This window comes from Notolabrus celidotus, chromosome 1 (genome assembly GCF_009762535.1).
Source record: "Notolabrus celidotus isolate fNotCel1 chromosome 1, fNotCel1.pri, whole genome shotgun sequence".
Classification (NCBI taxonomy): Eukaryota; Metazoa; Chordata; class Actinopteri; order Labriformes; family Labridae; genus Notolabrus; species Notolabrus celidotus.
Genome location: NC_048272.1, coordinates 30,855,853 through 30,877,597, shown reverse-complemented (window position 1 = coordinate 30,877,597; position 21,745 = coordinate 30,855,853). Strand labels below are relative to the sequence as shown.

General features: G+C 39.7%; 1 protein-coding gene across 2 annotated transcripts in view; it reads left to right on the top strand.

Moving 5' to 3' along the window:
- The window catches only part of si:ch211-236d3.4 (protein FAM107B), a 37,497-nt gene that overhangs the window by 6,859 nt on the left and 8,893 nt on the right, over positions 1-21,745 (top strand). The window contains exons 2-3 of one of the 2 annotated variants that reach the window (XM_034702327.1): positions 8,567-8,642; positions 18,200-18,398. In XM_034702327.1, the coding sequence (XP_034558218.1) occupies positions 8,567-8,642; positions 18,200-18,398 (275 nt within the window). Of the gene's footprint in view, positions 1-8,566; positions 8,643-10,905; positions 11,236-18,199; positions 18,399-21,745 lie in introns of those variants that run through there. The other variant, XM_034702404.1, reaches the window with a different exon arrangement.

The following is a 21,745-nucleotide window of genomic DNA, read 5'->3' as shown; positions in this document are numbered from 1 at the left end:
CAACAAGAGAGCACTCAGCGTGCGTGCGTGCGTGCGTGTGTGTTTGTGTGTGTGTGTGTGTGTGTGTGTGTTGGGAGGTTAAATCTCTGCACTCACACATTCCCAGAGATAACAGCAGCAGATTTAACATTAAAGCTCTGAGGGTTTAAGAGCTGCTTGGTATTTGATTTCACTCAGAGGTGTGATTTTGCTCAGCTTCAGTCTTCGACAGCTTTAAAGGCTAATTCAAGTATTTTTAAACCCAAGCCGTGACTTTACAAAGTTTGGAATAATACTATATTCAAGTGTCATTCTTTATCCAGTTTACTGCACAAACTCAAAACTTGTTCCAGCGGATTTGTGTAATTCTTGGTTAAAATATCTGATCACAATTATTATGACCTGACAAGTCCAGAAGTATTTCAAGGTATAACAAGCTAAAAGTAAGACCTGAATTGATTAATGGGCAAAAAAAGTGTGCAAATTGCAGAAAGCAGAATTTTATTTGTACCTTTTTTTTTTTTACTTTAAAACAACAAAAACAAACAGAGGCAGAGGCAGACGAGCAACTTTCAGGTTCTATGTGCTAAAACCGTTTTTTAAATGGATGGTGCTTCTGAAAGGTGAAGTAATATAGGATTCTCTGGAGGGATCCTCTCTGTTTCTAATCAGACACTTTGGGGCGTTCACACGAATCACCAAACCATTTCCAGGTGTTGTTTAGAAATTGTACCGAGGACAATATAGCTAGAGAAAATAACCCAGTGGACGAAGAGTTTTTCCCATCACAAAGGGGATCCACTCCCGTTTTGAATCCTGCGTCATTGGAATAAAAAAATATTTGCTGATTATTTTTTCTTTCTCAGAAAACATCTGGATTGGACTCCCCTATGTTGTATGTTTAGTTTAATAGGACTTCAGAGACAACATTATTTTGAAATGTTTATTCTGTGTGGACACTAACAGGAAAAGGAAATTCTTCTCTTTCCGTTTACTGTAAAAACAAACCGGTCGTATGTGACCGAGAGTAAAGACACGTTTTCAAACAGCAAGGCTTGAAAGACGAGTACTGTATGTATATTTTGACATTGTACTGAAAAGTTTGATAAAACGGCATTTCTCGGGTCAGCTATGTATTCTCTTCCTGCTTGCAACAGCTGTTGTAGCTACAGCTAGTGATGAAGCTTCTTGAAGCTTTGAGGCTTTCCATCCAATTGGTTCACTTATGGGCCGAAGCTTCATGGTGCCCCGTTTGCTCTCCTGCGCCACCAAGTGGACAATAAATGTAAAATAAGTGCAGTGATTATAATGACACCATCCCTTTGGTGTGTGAAGCTTTGAATGATGTTTGTGATGCCAACACATAAATAATGAACTTCTTAATATGGTGTCTGTCTTTATGATACAATGGCCGGGTCAAAAGGGAAAGTGGAAACAAATTGGGGACAAGGTTGTGACTGTGCGCTGCCCCTTATAATTCGAATCGCGCACCAAACCCGCGAACCGGTTCCTGAATCAGTCACGTGGTACAGGCGGCTCGCGAGGCTTCGCACGTCACCACATACGTCATCAACACAGGCCTCGATACGCGCTTCACAGAAATCTTCCTGGATTACTCAACACATGCCTCGAAGCCTCGACACGGGAGGACACATCACTAGCTACAGCAACCACTGACGCATTCTGCGGAAAGTCGCCAGTTAACATGGTCCCGTCTTAGACCATAACACCGGCTTCCCCATTCAATGTACTTAAGCTCAACCTTGTTTGATGACAACAGACTGGTGTGGCGTAGGACAATTTGCGTCTTGGGCACTTGCGTACACGCGATTTTGACGCCCGAATTAAGCAAGTGTAAACAAAACATTCTCGCATCTGTTTTCACGCGAATAGTGTGCTTGTCCGCGTCTGGTGTGAATGCAACATTAGAATAACCTGAGCCTGTCAGCGACAAAAACAATACATTTTGATTGGAGATATTTGCCCTTGAGAGCCTCTTTCTCATTCTCACTCACTTCTCACTAATTTTCCAAAGTTAGTTGCTTAATCTTTCATATCGCTGCTTCAAACTTAGATATTTATTCCCCCGTCATGTGTTGCTTTTCTGGGTTTCCACCGTTTTCAATAATTATAACCGTTATTTCCCTGCTTGCTCAAACCGGATAATTTCCTGCTGCATCACCCTGACTTCATAAGGGAAAAGGTTCAGGTAAAGTCGGGGTGCGTTCACACATGCGGCTCACCCCTGAAACTTTCCGGAAGGTCTTCGGAGATTCGTGCATGTGTGAATACAGAGTAAGATCTTGTTGCAGGATGAAATAATCTACTAGAGTAATTCAAACCCTGTTCTTAAAGTGTTTTCCACGTAGACAACAAAATGTGGGGGAAAGGACTGAAGGGTTAAACATGTACAGGGTTATGGTTGAACATTGAGTTGAAGTGTATAGGTAAAATAAATTTCCATCTGACTTGTTATGAGGTGTTAATTTTCTTCTGTAGCTAAAGTAGAAAAAGAACATGTGGATCTAACATAGTCATTTTTCTCTGGAACAAGCACTAGTTGTTATTAACACCAAGAAACGCCTGCCTCTTTAAATAGTCTTTAAAACAAACCAGGAACTCAATCTAAGATGGAGCATAATGGGAAATAAGTCATGGTGGTCTGTCACAACAATACTGAGTCGCAATCCTGAGCCTCTGTGTTCACTGTGAGTTGTTTTCTTTGATTAAAATTTCGAGATGTGAGTGTTAAAGAGCCAGTACAGAGTGTGTTTGTCATTCTGCTGTGCGGTGTAAAAGGTGTAATGTTACTTTTTGTCCAGCAGAGGTCAGACTGTCCTCAGGTCAGTTCCTATTCTGCAGCCTGTAATGCTTCAGGCTGAGACAGATCTGAGACTGGTTCAGACTGACAGAGCTGCCCTGAGCTCAGCAGTATGACTTCAGGCTGCAATCATGTTTTTATTTTCTTTTGGCTCGCTTGTTCAGATCATTCACCGTTGAACACTGAGGCATTCTGGTTTGGGTTTACTGTCTGGATTAATTTGAGATATTGCCTCCAATAAATCCTACTTTTCTGCTTTTTCTATCAAATCAGACTTTAATCTGTTTTTAAAGGGGCTTTATTATGGAAGCCTTAATCTGATGCTGCCTTCGATTGTATTTACTCTTTTTGGTGATAACAGGTCATCTCAGCTGTTTTCTAGAGTGACTGATGTATCTTGTTACCATGGTTACTTTCTTGTCATATTTATCTTGTAATCTTGAGATAAGAACTTTGCTTTTACATACTAACAAGTTGTTTCAGGTTTTTTTTTTTAAATCAATAACAAACCATGTTTTTCTGTAAACATGAGTTAGTTGTAATTGTTTTCTCAGGATCTTGACTTTTTTTTAAATAAAAATAAAAACAGTTTCTCCATGATATAAAGAAAGTTTCAGTCGTTATCTGGAGATCTCAACTCCTCATTATCTTGAGCTATAACACACTTCTAAATTACTTACTTTAAGTGTGTCATGAGCTCGAGACTCAGTGATCTTTTTGTCTCATGAAGGAAATTCCAGCATTTTTTGCTTGATATGTTAGTTTTGGTTGCTTCCCTGAGATCTGGATTTATTTATCTTGTTACTTTGAGATACCAACACTAGTCTCAACCAAGAGGCAACCTTCGGTCTCAAAATATGTAGCCCATGTGGAATTGTTAAAAACTGCAGTTCATCAAGCATCCGCTGGATGCTGGCTGCAGAAGCAACAGAAACCACATAGACACCAATTCAAAGAGCCGATCTTAACAGCAATAATAAACGTGTTTACAGCCTGGTCCAAAAAACAGTTTAGGTATGAGTAGCACATTTCTCTATCGGCACACACTGTACAGGGGGTGAATTTTTTCATAACGCTGAAATTTCGAAGATGTTAAGATTACAAGTTTTCCATTATGAGAGGCACAGTTGACCTGTTTGACAGGCGGGAAGACTGTAGTTGTTGGCAAGGAGGCTCAAAAAATCGCTTCAGAAACAGATGAGTGACATCACGGATACTACGTCCAGTATTTATACAGTCTATGGAAACAATACTATAGGAAACAATATGTTACGTTACGTCACGTCACATTACGTCACGTTACGTCATGTTACATTATTCATACAGTCTATGGCCTCGACATATTTATCTCTATATCTCCAGATAAGAATACTCATTTTCCATAAAAACAGACAGTTTCAGTGTTTTTCTGACATCCTGTCTTCTTGACCTCATTATCTATGGAGACAAAGAGGGTTTACCACTTTAAAAGATCAAATTAAGGCATTATCTTGAGATAAGAATTCTTATTGTTTAATGACGTGATAATATTTTTGTGTCCATCTAAACAAATCAATAGACTGTGATAGGCCAGACCACTACATGCCATGCTGCCACTGCTAACGCTAATGAGATAAGTTAAGCCTATTTTTATGTTCTTCTGGGTACAGTTATAGCAGATATTGAGACTTTTAAAGATAAACTAACAACATGTTTACTCATCCTGGCTTTTATGTAGGGTTTAACAATTTATTACTGTATTGTTTTCTATTAATTTTAATGTTGTTTTATTATTTTTTAGTTTTAACTTTCTGTTTTTATTATTTATCTACTCAGTCTTATTGATATTTTTAGCCTTTATTTTATCTTCAACCCTTATCCTTACCCTTTTTTTAGTTATTCATTTGAACTATTTATATTCTTAATGTTAATTTGATGCTTTAGCTTATTTTAATTACACATATTTTATTGTTGTTGGTGTGCATTAGTCTCTATTTTAAAATCAATTTTTGGTTTTTACATGTTTTGGCATTATTTTATTTCTGCTTCTTTCTTGTTTTCAATCTCTGTAAAGCACTTTGAATTGCATTTGATTTGTATGAATGGTGCTAAATAAATAAAGCTTGATTGATTGATTGAGTTATGATAGTCTGACATTACAAGGGTCCAGCTGTTATCTGCTGATCTGCTGTTTAAACCATTTTATTTTGAGATAACAAGAAAAATAAGTTGAGATCTCAAGAAAACAATCAGAAAAGAGTTGTAAAACTTGAATACTAAACTGTGAAAAGGAAGTACATAAAAGGTGTGAATGCATGTTAGTATGAGATTCAGCATTATATAAATAATAACCTCGATCTGCTGGTTGTTTAAATGTTTTTAACGTCTTGGTGAGGAGACTGTGACCGGGAAAATATCAGTCAATAAATCTGTCCACAGATCAGCCTCCATCCAGCAGTAAACAACATTCATGTCACCTCCAGAACCCCCCCTCCCTGATCCTTCAGGGCTATTTTGGGGGGGTCTCTGAGACAGTAAGGGCCTTGTCACCATGCTGAAGCCTGATGAAGTCTCTCCTAGCAACCAACACAAAGTCCATTCAGTCAGAGAGGAGGCTTTCCAGCTGACCTGGAGTCTGAAAGGAGACGAGCGGCTGAGAAACACCCGGAGGGGGAGTGGAGGAGGGAGGATAAGAGGGGAGAAGGAGGGAGGAAGATGGCTGGGTGAAGAGAGGAATAGTTTGGATCAGAGGGAGGAAACACTTGACGTGAAAGGTTGTTAAAGGAACAGCCCAAAATTAAATCTTGTTCTCTGTCTGTTCAGAGGGTTTTATGATGCACGCCATCATAAATATAAAAATGATCGTGTTTACATGCTCCTCCTGGTGACTTTGTGTATAACTGTTTACTGTGAAGTTACATACACACTGACAGAGCTCTTTCCTCCTACCAGCCTGGCAGTTTTTTCACATTACTAACTGCCACACTCACAACTGGAAATAAAACAGCTCTAAACAGATTTATCAACACGCTTACTATAAAGTTCAGATGGTGACCATGGGTTGTATGAAAAGATGTATGACAAAAAACATCCCCAAAAGTGAAGCCAGAATATTTGGAGCCCGCTCTACTGACTGTCTGCGGTATAGGTCATAAAGCCTGCCTCCTCCAAGTGGCCAAACCCTCTTCCATATTAACGCTATAATTGACAGCTCTGTTGATCGATTAGGCTCTTGTAGCACTGTGTGCACCGGATTATCAGAGTAGAGGAGGAATGGTGAGAGAAAACGTAACAAACACTAACACAAGAGTCATTTAACTTTCCACAACCGTGAGTGTCTGCTTCAAACCCACACAAGAATCTGTTCTGCTGTGGACTGGACCCACCTGAGGGAGTCATGATGCTTTAGCAACAAGTTTGGTTAGCTGATTGGGTGTGACATCAATCCCACAGATCCACCAGCCAATCACTACTGTGCAGACTCCTGCTCCAAATGTCATCAGCATTCATTATGTTGTCATCTGACATTTGGTTTATTTTTCTACTGCTGCAGAAGACTGAGACGGGTCATCCATCTTAATAACAAAAAGTCAATGTTGCTGACTGACTTACTTCTGTCAGTATCACAAACCCATTCACTCTGCTAAATCTGGCTCCATTCCAACTCCAACTGAGCTGACACAGACCTACTTAACTCAACCTAACCTGGCTTGGATCAACGGAACCTGACTTCACCCAACTAATCTGGACTTCACTCAATTCAACATGACCCAATCAGCCGGACATGCTTCAACTCAAAGGACACAACTTGCTGGCTGGTCTGACCTTGAATATATGTGGCCTCAAACCGATTCAACCTGACTGGACTCAAAATGACTTGATTTGCTCTCTTGAACTGACATGTAGATCCAACGTTACTCCATTCATCTAAATACCCCCTGACCACACATGACCTGACTCACCTTGAGCTCAATGTACACAACATTACTTGAGCTGTAATGAAATGACTTGACTCACCTTGGCTGAAATTTACTCCTGAATGATTGGATATGTGTTAAGATGAAAAACCTTTACTGAAGCTTACAACACTCAACATGACTTAACTCCTACCACCATCGATTGACTCAGCTGGACTTGATCAGACTTGACTTAATCTGTCGTGACATGATCTAACTGCACTGGACTCGTTTGAGTTTGAGTTAGTACTGACACCTGAGCAGGCCTAACATGATTTAACTCAACTTGAAGTGACCTGGTGTTAGGGCTGGCGATAATTTGTCAACGATAATAATCGTGATATAATTTTTCTCAATATGAATATAACAAACGTTTGATACAAATGTTATATACTTACACCTGTAATTACACCCCCATCCACTGGAAAGGGAGGGGGAGCTAATGTATCTTCAACGCTGGTTGCCACCCAAAGACGTGGGCTTAAAGACGTTTGGAGCGAAATGTAAATACAGCTGAAACGAGTGACAACGGAAGAAAACTCAAAACCTGCCAGCTCATAGCAGAGTCGTTAGTCGAACACTGTGCTGACTCAGCTTTACCTATTAACTTAATACACTTTATCAAATACATTTTCCGGATGTGGGTAAATAAACCTGATTATGCAAGTGATCTCAACCTGAGAAAAATAAGAATCTACAAATTTAAACTTCACAAAAATCTCATCTTGCACAAAAAGACCAGCTTCTTGTTAGCACTGTCAGAAATTATGGATTCAAGAAGCTTATCAGAAAACTAAATCCAGATACAAGCTAACAAACCATCTGATTTCTTCAACCTCCACACCAGACCAAAAATCTGCCTTTAAATTTAAATGAAACAACGGTTAGATTTTTCAACGTGATAATTATTGATATCGACTGATATGAAAAAATGATTGTGATAAAATCTTTTTCAATATCACCCAGCTCTACCTGGAGTGATTCAACTCTGCATGATTTGACTAAAACAACTTTCAGTACTAATTAACTTGACATGATTGCATCGAATTAACTAGAATTGACATGAACTCAACTTGATGTGACCTTGCATGACTTGACTGAATTGAGCGAACTCCATTACATGACTCAGCTCTTTCTAACTCAAACTGAGTCAGCCTATAATTTAATCTGATGCAACATAGCTTGGCATTACTTGATTCATCCAATCCTTTTACACTGACTAAGGCCATACTGTGTTCAGTTTTGTGTTCGCTTCATGTCTGTTTTCTTCAATTTTGTTGAAGTTGCTTTCAATCGACTCCCTGTATGTTTACATCCTCCTCTGTTCCTCGCTTTTTCCTGCTTTCTTCTGCTGTCTTTTCAAGCCAGCCATTAACCGCAAATCTAAAGTTTTGTTACCTCCAAATAAATTAAAAGTACCTTCAAAAACATCCTCCATGTTGTTTACAAATTTAGAATGCTAACATAAGCTAACATTTTTACCACAGTGTCAACAGGCAGAGGTGAAAATGTGCTGGACTCCTTTGAGTTGATTGATATGATTTCTCGTGGGATCAGGTTTTCCCTGACAACATTTTTCAGTCAAGAAATAACAGACTGTTGCTTTGGGGTATTGGCCAATCGAGATCCAGTATTTAAAATGCACAGATCAACCCAAAACTGGTTGAGTAGCATTGTGGGTTAAAAAAGTTCCACGGTCCAAGCATCCTCACTTGCATACACTTATCATTATTCCACCTCAACCTTTTTACAAAAAAAATGTTTTAAGAACTGTACACAGTGAAAAGTCCTTGGATTATGAATTTGGATCTTCTCTTTGTTTCTATTTCAGAAAGCGTACAGCATCGACCACGAGCCTCCTACAAAGCAGCAGTACGTGAAAAATGGAAAGCACTCAAACAGCAAAGGTTAGTTTGTCCCTCTAAGGTTACTGTCCGACTCAGAGAACAATGGTGCACTCTGGGGGGCAAGTCTGACCTGTGAATGGTTCCTGACTGCTCTCTCACTGTCTCAGAATGTAATGAGTCTGTTATGGAAGCACTGACCCAGCAGCTGCTTCCTGAGTGGTGTTTCAAAGGTCTAATTTGACTACAACATGAGGATATTTTAGAGTAGCAGACTCCCTAAGAACACACAAAGTGACATGATTTCACATTTTCTCTTAAACGTTCTCTAAATATGTTTCATTAAACATAATGTTATCTAAAATATGTGGATAAAACCAAGGACAGACTTGGAAAATAAATTAAGACAATGATGAATCAGTTTTTGGGGATGTTCAAGAGTGAAAAAGGTGTAAACTGTCTTCCTGTGTGAAGACTTCTGTTGCTTCAGCGAAGTTCACAAGGTGCAGTTTCCGTTCAGCTGTGTTTTTTCTATTTGTTAGCTACAAGAAGTTGAGCTCAGTAGAGGTAATGTATATATGTGAGGTACTCGTGCGAGCATTAGCTTTGGGATGAACCCAATGCCAGCGACAAATCCACCAAGACCTGTGTCACCCCCCTCTGGTTGTTTGTTGTCTCAAATTCCTTATTTTCACGTGACATCACACACGTGTGGAACCGCCCCCTGGTGGGTCTTACTGCTACACACTACGCAGAAATTACCAGACTTTTGGGCCAACTACGTGTTTAAGATTTTTTAAAGAATGACTTACAGTTGTTGTTCAATTGGATACGGTAGCTGACGAGGAGAAATGCTCTGTGGCGTGGACCGATGTAAACATTTCCTGCAGCTAGCAAATCAGCTAATACTAGCTTAGTAACAATGTTGCTGTTTTCACAACCGGACACTTTTATCCTGACACTCTGGTGATAAAGTGGTCTCAGGTAAGTTGAGGAGAAGGATAACATTTAGTGGCAAAGCTGACAGTGAACCTGTTGGACAGTTTCACTTGTCTGTAAGAACGATACTGACCCAACCGGATTGAAAATACATATAGTGGTCCGTACTTTTATAAGCTTTCATCCTGGTGGCAGTGTAAAGGAAAGGTTTATGTGAACATCCTCAAAATGGAGTTTTAGCGAGGACTCAGCTGTTTTAACGGCTGAAATAGTGAAGTGGATGCTGTTTAAAGGTGCAGTGTGTAATATTTACTAGCATTTAGAAGAATATGCTTGGTTTAAATGGAATAAAATAAAGTTTAAATAGTGTAAAATCACACAAATATATATATATTTTTTAGTTATTGTTCATTTAGAATGACTCTTTTACATCAACACAGAGGCCACCATCTTGGATCGCCATATTTCTACCATAGCTCAGAGCGGACAAACTAGTTAAATGCACTTTTTTTTGTATTCAGTGAGTGAGTGGTGTGTGCATGAATTTGTATTGGTAGACATTTTTGATACTTTCTGACTTTCAGGCATCGCAGGAACTACTTGTCCCCAATGGTCAAAAATCACTTCACCAACATTACGAAGGAGTGAGCAAGGGAGCGTTTCAATCTAGAATCTGATTGTTATATATTCCTATTTATACACACTGTTCCTTTAAGAGTCACAAGTGCCCGAAACTTTATGTTTCTCTTCATGCTGACGGTTTTCTGTGGTTGTCAGGTGATATAAATACGCCTCATTCTGAAGAGATGGATGACTAACAAGCAGCTTTGCAGAGTGTTCAATGAAAGCCGTCATTTTACTACACTCCTTTTTTGCCTTCCAGACTTCAGTGCTGATCACGTGACTGAAACTATGAATTGAAGAGTCTTTTTAATCAAGCCAGTCCTCCACAAGGTTTACTTACTAAACAGAATACAACTGTTTCTTTAAATGCATGATTATGAGCATGATTATACGAAACACAGGTAAGAAAAACGTATCTTTTATACCAAATTACTTGTTTGGGTATGCAAATGATGCAAATTTGCACAGCCGATGTTACCTGGTTGTCATCTTTTGCATTCCCTGGTGAGAGCTGCAAACACTCACATATTTGCACTGACTCTGTGAAATGGGTCGAGTGAAAAATTAGGTTTTGCTCAGGAGATGCCTCAAATAATTTATTCCATCCAGATATCAGACTTTTTGTTTCCAAGAATTATAATTACTGAGCGTACTGAGCTGTTATGATCATGATCCCAGTTGAATTCAGCGCCACCTTCAGGCAAATGTGAACACTGTTGTGTTTAGACTTTGAGGCTTTTTGCACGCTCAGATTTTTATCTTTAACACCTGAAACCTGCTGAAGAGGGAGAATGAGCTTAGGCAGCGTGGGAAAAGACTGAGAGCAGGTTACATAGATGTTATTTCAGAAAGAGGAGGAGGAGGAGGCGGGGCCTAGAAGGAGGCAGGGAAACACAGACAGGATCATGTGACTGCTGTTTTACACTCGGCATGGTTCAGTCAGGGGGAGAGGATCTATAGTGTTCACAAAGAGAGCATGAATGTTCACACAGACTGAAACACATGTGGATCAGCACAGACCTGGACCAGATGGATCAGAGGACCAGAAGCCCGGAGCAGCTCACCACAGGCAGGGAGGGGATGGTAAAGTCTGGTAAGATCCAGAGGAGGACTGGCTCTCATCCTCCTGAAGCCTTTTGAGTGTTCTTTTTCAGGGTTTATGAAACATCAGACTTTGGTGAATTCCTTTAAAGATGTTTTTATCTATGTTGTGTTTGATTTTACTCAGTGGGTTTAAACGTCTCAGAGACCAAAGATAACCAGTTTAACAATCCTATGTTTTGCGCATCAATCAGTGTACTCTCAAACAAACTGACATCACTAAGTAAAGTTTGAAACCAACAGGTCAAACACTGTCTTAAGAACTTCTAAAACAAGATTATTAGAACATTTTGTCTTTTTATTTTAGGAGAACCCTTTTTTTCATTCTATCTTGTATTTTTGTGTCCTTTTGCATACAGTGTTTTTTAATTTTTTTTATTAACTTTGCATTTAAAAAAAAAAAAAAAAGGAGAATAAAACTAAGACTGAAAGAAACGGAAAAAATGTTTTTGCTTTAAAAAAATTACAAATAACTTCAAATTTATATAGATTATAATAATAGATGGTAATAATATAAATTAATAATATACATGTAACAATACGTTTGTAAACAGGGAATATTTCATATTTAAGAGGCATTTTAATAAATACTTTATAAAGATATTTAAGATTTTTATAACTGTGTTCAATCAATTATTTAAAGACCTCAAAATGGCACTAAACAGAATTTTTTTCGGTGGTCTGTGTTAATTATGGAAATACTCAAAGCTCTTATCAGGTAAAAGTTTAAGTTCCACGTTTATGCATTCTCGATTTAATTCAACATTTTTACTGAAAATCCTGAACCAAAGCTCAGTTTTCAGTCAGTTTTCTGTATTAAAGAGATATTCTCATATTTCTGTATAACACTGTTGCCAACTTTGATTTTCACTGCTGCATTAAATTGTACAAGCTTATTATTTTTTTGCAAATCGTTAATCATTCCTGACACTTACAAATAAATAACTATAAAAATAAAACTCTTAAAGCATAAAAGGGAAATATTTAAGTAAGTTACCTCAAGTTTATACCTGCACACTGGCTGAGTCAGAAGTACCTAACAGTACTGATGGTGTCTCTGCGTTTCTAAGATATTCTGCGTCACTGTTTCTCGTACCTTTCTTGAATAATTGCAGTCCTGAGTCATGTGTTGGAGAGCAGCGTGGTGCTAACTGATAATAAAAGCAGTGTGATGTTGGTGTGGACGAGCTGGGTGTAGGATGATGAAGATGAAGTCAGTGTTGGCAGGAGAGATTGATTCGAGTGGGAGTTTGATCAACATACTGGAGTGAGTGAGATTCTTATGTAATAAAAGATTTTTGGATGTTATATTGCAAGAAGTATAGAAGTGGAAGGTTAGGTAGACTTGATGTTTAAATCCTGGTTTCTGTCCAGTGTTCTCAGATGTGTTCTGTCCTTGACTGATGTTGGAGCCCTGGTTTGTTGAATTTATGTCTGGCCCTATAATCTTGTGTTAAAACATGCATGCGTCTAAAATTCCTTCATTTTTTTAAAGATGGCCCAGTCCAATTCAATGTAGTGTTTCTGTGCCCCTTCCATCCACAATTCCCCTTTTTATTTTAATCCTGATTTGGTCCCATTTCTTGATGTTTTAGCTCTGGATTGGCTCAATAATCTGTGGTGCTTTTAGCCCTGCTGTGGTCTAATATTCTCTGCTTTAAACTAGATTTCTTCTGTGTTGTAGTTTTAGATTGGTGTGTATTTTACAGCGTTTTGTCCAGTGTTAATTGCTTTTTGTAGCCTCAGTTTGGTCAGATGTTCTTTGGTGTTTAAATCTCGGTCTGATCCAGTATTGTGATCCTGATTTGGTCCTGTAGTCTTTGGTCTTGGTCCTAGTCTCGTCTAATATTCTCCTTCATATAACTCCTGTTTTGTGTTGGGTGTTCTCAGTTGGTTAATTCATAGTTTGATCGAATACTCTCCTTTGTTTGAACCTTGATCATGTCTTTTTCTGGTTTATCAGTTCTTGATTGTTCCAGGCTTAGTTTGGTCTAACATTCCCTGATCTTTTTAACCTGGTTTGGTCTACCAGTCTACTGTTGTTGACGCCCATGTTTCATATTTCATGGTGTCATGATTTAGTCAAACGATCTCCTGAATTAAGACCCTGGTTTGATCCTGTAGTCCTAGATTCCCTTATGAATCCAGTTCTAGTCCTAAACTTGGTCTCATTCTCTCTAGTATCTTATTCCTGATATAACTGTTTTGGTTTGAAGTGCTGGTTTGGTCCAGTACTGAGTGTTTTTCTGGTCGTTGAGCAATCCATCCTGATTTTTGAGCCCTTGACTGATTTCATTTTTTTCTTATAACCGATGGATTCAGTTTAATTTCTTTTGAGTTAGCTTCAATTTGGTGAAATCTTCTCAGGAAACTTAGTCCTTGATTGATCAAATGTTCTCTAGTGCTGTAGCCCTGATTTAGTCCAGCATACCAGTGTTTTGGTCCTCTCTTGGTCCAGTCTTTCAGGGGGTTTGAGTCCTGGGGTGAGAGAGGAGGTGTCCTAAGTCTGGGGGAAAGTTAACTGAATCTTGGATTGACTTGTTTTAAGCAAGAAAACATCTTTTGGATTATTTAAACGTCTGGGACAGTGACAAGAAGTTCTGGCTGATTATCGTCAAAAACAGAGAAATGAAAATCAAACCTGTGATTTTAATCGTGAGCAAAAAGGAGAGGTGTGAAAGGTTTTTCACTTTGCTATGGTCCAATCTTCTGCAGGGCCCTTAGCTTATTTTTTAACAGATAGAAAAACAGGATTGTTTTCTAGAAGCTGATCAATAGCTGCACAGTTTGCACATCCCACCAGTTTATGTGTTGCAACAGGTCAGTGCGTGACCTCAGTGTTTATGTAAGAGGGAATCAGACTTTAACCTGCTGTGTTTGAACAGTTATCGTATGTGTTTGAGTGATTTTACTGACAAATAAATCAATTTCATAAAAGTTTCCAACATCCAAAAGTCATTTCTTCTTTTTTTCTTCCTGCGTTGGTCCAGTTATTATCGTATATGTTAGAGTATCTGCATGTACAGCTTGAAAGAATAGGTAAATATTGGATATTTCTAATCCTGGAGTCAAATCATAAGATGATGGATCCATAAGACCTAACAAGTCTCCTCAAAGCTCTTTGGTATCAGGTGGTTTGAGTTCTTTCCTGCAGCAGGTTTGATCTGATTTAATATCTACAGCGTGATTTTATTTTAGGATGGATGAATTAAAGACAAAGACATTATCTCCTGACATTACTGAGTAACATGATCACATTTCCTCCTGGCTGAGGTGGAGTCAGACAGTCTTCCTCTCACACTTATCAGACTGAGGCAGAAACACAGCTTCTAGTTGTAACCAGATAACGGGCTCTCTCAGAGACGTCGATGAACTACAGAGAGGCTTCAGTTTGCACGTCCTGTCTCCAATCAATATCAAACCGCAGAATATCTCAAAGTCCGAGCAGATTTCCTGCATCAGGAGCAGCACTGAACTCTGAGGCTCTCAAATGAAGTTAAAAGCAACAGATTTAATTTAGGTGAGAAGACAACTTGTGGTTTCTGGGAGGAGTGCTGTAAAGGTTTGTTCAGACCTAAAGTGAGTTAATGCAAAGACGCCATTCCAAGCACTTTCATTGGAGCTTACAGAGATGGTATGAATCCTGCTAATTCATATCATTAGGATTCAGCATAACCGAGCTGAAAGAGACGGTTATGCTGAGCTGAGCCAAATTATCTGGATCATGAAAAGAGCCTGATCTCTCATCACCAGGAGCATCTACACTGAGGTAGTTTACCTGAGAATGAACAAGGATCCAAACCTGCTCTTACATGGTCAGATGGATCGCAGGCTTTGTAGAAGTAATCTGTGGATTTAATGAGTTTGGATTAAATCTGTGACTTGGATCATGGAGACCCTCTCTATTGCAGCAGTATGGTTGAGGCAGACCCTCCAACATTTAAAGGGTTGAACATTAACGTAAACTTCTGTTGATTTTGAAATAGGATTTCTGGGCAACTCAAGTTGCTTTTCAAATTTTTGAAGCATTGACTTTGAGGCTGGAAAACCACGTAAAACAGCACCATGTCCCCAACCAGATGCTGTGTAACTATAAGGCGTTCATGTCCCGGTGGTGTCATAGAGTCAGACTCAACAACGTTTGGTGTTCAACATATTTGGGGCAAATAACGGCAGATTGTGTTTAATGCAATGCAAAGATGTAGAATAAGAGATGTGCAGGTAGCCTCCTTGTTTCACAGCATCCATCAAAGTGCTACCTCTACAGCAGGAGGGAGGAGCAGCCGTCCTCCGCCTGCTTTCATGGATTATTAATGAACTTTAAAGTGAAAATCTGAGACATTCAGAAAGTGAAACCAGAGGACGATCAGAGGGGTTTACGTCTGACTCATCAATAATTGATCATGAAAATATCAGCCGGAGATTTAGAGTCAATTATCTGACAAAAACTTTACCGCATGTGTGTGTGTGTGTGTCTGTGTGTGTGTGCGTGTGTGTGTGTGTGTGTGTGTGTGTGTGTGTGTGAGAGTGCGTGCGTGCGTGCGTGTGTGTGTGTGTGTGTGTGTGTGTGTGTGTGTGTGTGTGTGTGTGTGTGTGTGTGTGACCTGATGTAGCTCTGCGGCTGTGTGTGAAGGCCTCATCAGGCACTCATGATCTGTTCACACCAACCATAAAGATAATTCTCATGTTGGGTGAACGACAGGTTTTTAAAGCAGGATTATTCAAGTTTGTTGTTGTTTAAGAACAAAAACATCAGGAACAAACAGCAGTACAAAAAAATGTTATTAGTCATTTTTATGAATTTTAACTTAGCTGAATCCATTTATTTCTCCATTAATCTTAAAATATATATTATCCTTGACAAGGTAGTTTTTTTTCATATCCATGATCTAAATTTTTTTTTATCTTATTATATTTTTATTTTTCGAATTTTTCAAAAATATATTTTTATTTCCAAAAGTCAAAGCGAATCATTTGTGCTCAGTTTTACATTTATATAGAGAAAAAAAACACATTTTTTTCTAATGATAACCCAAGGTTAGATTTTTTTGTTTTTGTTTTTTAAAGTAAAATAATAATTTATATTGTCTGAAATCATTCTTTTAATTTCTTAAAGCGTTAACCTTCAACTGTCTGTTGTTTGGAGATTCATTCTATACTTTTAAATTTCATTTTCTTACAGTTTTGTTCTTTTCATGGTATTCATACGACTCCTTAGCAGCTTTCTACAGCACCATGAAGGCTAAATAAACTGATTTCACTGCGATTTGCTGAAAATTGGCAGGCTGAAATAACTACATCAAGACGCAAGTTGTTAAAAGTTGGACTCCATGATTCATCAGGTCTGTTTTTAAGACAAGACAAGCAAACAACTTAAATTGCTTGTTTTCTGAATGCAGTTCTGCTGAACCAGCATCCCAGCTGCTTTATCAACATTCAAAATAACAGACAAATATTTTCAGCACTTACCAAAAAGTCCAGTTTCCTCTCTGACTTTTCCTCCAAACAGTCGTTAGTAGGGCTGTTTTCAAAGCGGCCTGCTACATACTACCAAGAAATGTAGTTTGCAGTTAGTACTGCATACTAAATTTGAAGGTACTATGTAATATAACTGTCCTGTTGGATCTGTTTTCAATGTCTTTCTGCCAATCACATCTAATTTGGAATTTCAAAATAAAAAACATTGGAAATTTAGCATATACATTTATTTTGAAATTCTAAATCAGATATAGCTGTGATTGTCAGGAAAATATTTGATGTGTTCTCACAATATTTTAGTGGATACAGGGTTGTTAATGTCAAATATATATATATATAAATTTCCTGGCTGTTGCACATTTTCATATTTTTAGACGTCTTTTATTTTGAAAATTGTTGGTACATTCCTTTTCTGTCAGAATCTGCCGTTTGTAGATGTGTTTCTGGACTGGTAAAAATGTTCTGTGTCTTGTAAAGGTGTTTCTGATTTTGTAAATTTGTTTACCTTTAATGTAAATTAATTTTGTTCTTGGTAAAAGAGTTAAATGTCGTTTTGTTTTATAAAATATAAAATGGTTTTTAAAATGTAAATTTGTCTCCAACTTTGTTAAAGTGTTTCATCCTTTGTAAATTTGCATTGCACTTCCCAGTCACCGTACATTCGGCATGATGTATTGAGCAGTAGCAGCTGTTGTGAACACGGAAAAGTATGGTTTCAAAAATCATATTTAAAACAGCTAAGGAAAATCAAAGCTTTTTTGTCAGTTTGAAAAGTGGAATAATGTGCAGCAGAAATGTGGGTTTCTGGTTTTGCACTGTGACTCAGATTTCATCCTCTGCCTGATCCTCTGGTGTCAGGAATCTCTGCAGCCAGGCAGGTTCAACATCTGGAGGAGAACCTGAAGGCAGCAGAGTGGAGGCTGTCAGAGCAGCTGTCCCTCTGTTCTTTGCCTGAGATGAGCGAACACCCAGCACTCATTTCATTTTTGTGAAATATGAAGCAGCAGCATGTCATGTCGGGCTCTGGTTGCACTTGAGAAAGAGGTCATTGTGTGGAGTGAACTGTATGACATCTGATCTCTGACTCCCAGAATATCTGAGGACTCGGATCAGATGCCCGTTAATCTGTCCTTTCTTCTCCGAACAAACAGGAACCATGGACAGTTTAGACTCTAAAGCCTGAAAAATGTGGACCAAGACCAAGATTTAGTCTGATAAACATCATGCAATCCCTGCAGCACTGGAAATGTGAATTTAAATCATAGGGCAATCAATTAAATAGTTGAATTTTATTTATTGTGTGACAAATTATAACAAAAACAATGTCAGGAGAGCAGGTCTACACTGTACTGTTATTTAAAAGTTAAAGAACCCTTTATATTAATTCAATTACTTCCACTCAAAAGCAGGAACCTTGGACAGAACTTTGACTCTGTTTTTTTCTGAAAGTTGTTGTTTTTGTTCCTCTGTGTTTGCAGCCTCAGCGTATGCAAACCTGCAGCAGCACCGGCCTGAGGGCAGGAAGCCGTCCCCAGTGTCCGGATACGTCCCCCAGCCGGACTATCTGGAGGGAGATGAAGACCAAGACCTCATCAAACCCAAGAAACTGGTTAACCCCGTCAAAGCTTCCAAAAGCCACCAGGAGCTTCACAGAGAGCTGATGAGCAGCTGCAAACGGTAACAGCTGAGCTTGACTTCAGACTTTCTGAGACTTTTTTTTATTTATCTGTTGTTTTCTCATTGTTCTGAGGATGATTGAGATTCTGCAATATGCATCTTATCGACTGCTCAGTATCTATTCAATTCTGTTTAAAGGGATGTGTGACTGTTAGTGCATGCTGACAAGCTGGGAGACAGTTTATTAAATTTCAAAGCAGAGGATCAAAGAGCAATGAATAAATAAGTAATCAATAAGGGCAAAGTATAAAGAGCACATATGAAATCAATTCTTGATCCATCTCTGGCTAACTCTGGAATTTTAAAACTCTGGTTCGACTTTCACAGATTTAACGAGATGGTTTTATCCTTTTCCATATTTAACGGACAAATGTTCAGTTAAATGATGGCTGCTGATACCAAACTTGGACAAAGTTTCAGATTGTGAGGAAAACGTGTGTTGGAGTAATCCGAAGTTGAGACAGCAGGCTTCTCTGAACTAAAAGTACAAGGGAGGGACATGAGACCTTACCAATCTGTGACATCACAGATTGGTAAATCTCCTTAAAAGGGCATAATAAATGTAACACATCCGTGACGTCCAGCTCTGTTCTTTGTTGCTTAGAATTTTTTTATTCTTTTGGATAAAACTTTCTGGGTCAGATTCAGGGTCCAAAACGTTTGACCACATTTCATAATCTGCCATTTTAAATAGAGAAACCTTCAGTGCACTCAATGATGATGACTTTGTAGGATGGCAACAGCGGAGGAGGCTTCTGAGGAGCTGGCAAATCAGAAAAGTGGGCTCAAGTGAGATGTAAAGCATGTAAAGCTGCTACAGAGCTATCAGAATGAACATAATATTACTCTTTAAGGGTTAATATTAGAGGAAGGTACATAGGTAGTTTGATATTGCTCCAGTACACTTCTTCTTTGTATCAAGTGTTACTTATTAGTGTTTTTATTTCATCAAAATCTCTTTTACAAGAAAGTCCAAACTAAGAGAGCAAGAAAAGGGTTTCCCGGGGTTCCTTGGTTTCCCGGGGTTCCCTCGGGTTTCCCGGGGTTCCCTCGCGGTCCTCGTGGGGGGCCGGGGTGGTGCGCAGCTGGGGGGGTGTTACTACGGCAGCCATTGGGGTGTCCCTCCATGCCCCCGCGGCCTGGTCCATCAGTCGCAGGGCGTGGGTGGGGGGCGTGGCTGGGGGGAGTGATCGGGCCGTCTGGGGGGGGCGGGGGGGATTGGCCCTGCCGCCTCCGCCCTCCCCCCGCTCCGGCGCGCTCTGGCGGGCTCTGGTCCTGGTCCTGCCCGTCTGCCTGGCTGTCTGCTCCTGGTGCCGGGCCCCCTCGGCCCTGGTGGCTCCTTTGGCTCCGTCTTTGGGGGCTGTGGGGGCGGTGTTGTGGGGGTGTCCCTTGGGGGGGCTGCGGGATCTCTCCCCCCTCGCCCCCCTTTCCTCCTACTGGGTGACCTGGGGGTCGCCCTGGGTGCTCCGGCGGTACCTGTTTGCTTCCGGTCTGGGTCCTTGGCTTGTCCCCTGGCCTGGGTCTCCCGCGGCGGGTTGGGTCCTTCGGTCTGACTGCTCTCGCAGCCCGGGTGCCGGGCCGTACCGCTCGGCTGAATCTGACCCAAGTGGTATCATCTGCACCAGTGGTGGTCTTGTTACACAAATAGAACACAGCACGGCGGCAACCCTCTGCGACCCAAGCTTCAGTAATGATTGTGGACACTAAGGGTTGCTTAATCATTAGTATCACCCCACGGATTTTTTTTTTTGCATCATGGTGAGATGGTCCCTCTCCATCTAAGTGTGTTAGGTCTCTCTCTCCTTCTCTCTCCCTGTCCCTTTGTATATCCTTATGTAATCTTTCTTTCACTTTCTCTTATTTTTATTTTTATTTATTTATTTTTTGGCCCACCTAGGTGTGCACACCCTCTTTTACAGAACATGTTATTAGCTGCCAATAAAAGATAGACCAGAGTTCTAAGAGGGATGGTGATGGTCACATGCACACAGTCACAAGCACAGAAGAAAAAGGTTTTCTTTCTTTTCTTTTGCTGCAAGAATAAAATGCATTAATATTTAACAGTTTGTGACAAACATGACACAAACCAGAAATATATATGCAGACAAGAGAAAAAAAAAAAAAAAAAAAAAAAAAAAAAAGAGAGCAAGAAAAGAAAGTTTCATACAAAGAACAAGACAACCAGATAATAACAAATAAACATTACAACAATAGACCATCGGTGTAATAAAACATGTGCATAGACAGCTTAGACAATCCTTTATACTAGTTTTAAAACTTAACAAGCTAATAGCTCCAGTTTAAGTTCTGTAGTTCAGACAAGGAAGCAAAAACTTAAAAAGCGCTTTTAACAAAGACAGAACGCGGTCAAGGAATGGCATCCTGTGAATGATGTGTCAATAAGACCAAAGGTTTCAGCTAGTGGCATTTTTCAGGAGCAGAAATAAGACAGCGGGTCATAGATTACAGCCTTTTAAAGAAAGACCAACGACCCATTCTTCTTTGTGTAAGGAAGACAAACCTGATTTCTCATCAAGACACAGTGATGTGTGAGAAAACCTGAACCAGAGATGAAGCACAATGCAGCATGGCACAACAAGTCCAACGTTTCTGTGAAGACGATGAGCAGCTTCCAGTGTCCCAGTGTCTCACGCATTCTCACCTGAAACAGGGAAACAGTGTGTGTGGATGGAGAGAACTGATGTATCTTTGCAAAGCCAGGAGCAGCACTTTGAATTGAAGTGCTGCAATCCTCCTTTTCTGTTGTGCTGGAAGAGGTCGTGCAAGTTTTGCTGGGAAATAAAAAGATGTATTCAGTGACGTAATGACGTGGCTCTTTTGCAGCCCATGGAAAAGCAAACTTGTTCTTAAGGTGCTTTTCGACTGCAAGAGCTCTCCCCAAGAACTAGGAACCTTTTGAGGAACTCTGCACATTTTGACAGCAGGAACCAGGGTCTAAATTTAGTTCTGAGGTCATAATCGCCCCTTTAAGTCCCTGCTTGGGGGGTAGTACTTTCCAAAGGTCCAGGAACTTTGTGGGCGGAGCCTGCAGTGCTGAACGTCTCAGATTGGTAGAGTACTCGCAGTGTTTTTATTTCACCCTCCGTCTAAGCAGTCTTGGTTTAATAACTCCTGAACATTGGTCTTCTCTGAGCCTGATATTGTGAATGCGTCTCTGTCAGCTCCCGGTGTTACAGTCTGAAGAGTGACCCTGTAAACTGGAGACCTTCAGCTGAACGTGCCAGTGTTTGTGGAGTTTACAACAGCTGTTGAAACACAGAAGGAGTCCTCGGGAATACATCCTAGATTAGTTTTTATTCAAATGTCAAAATATCCTCATCAGATAT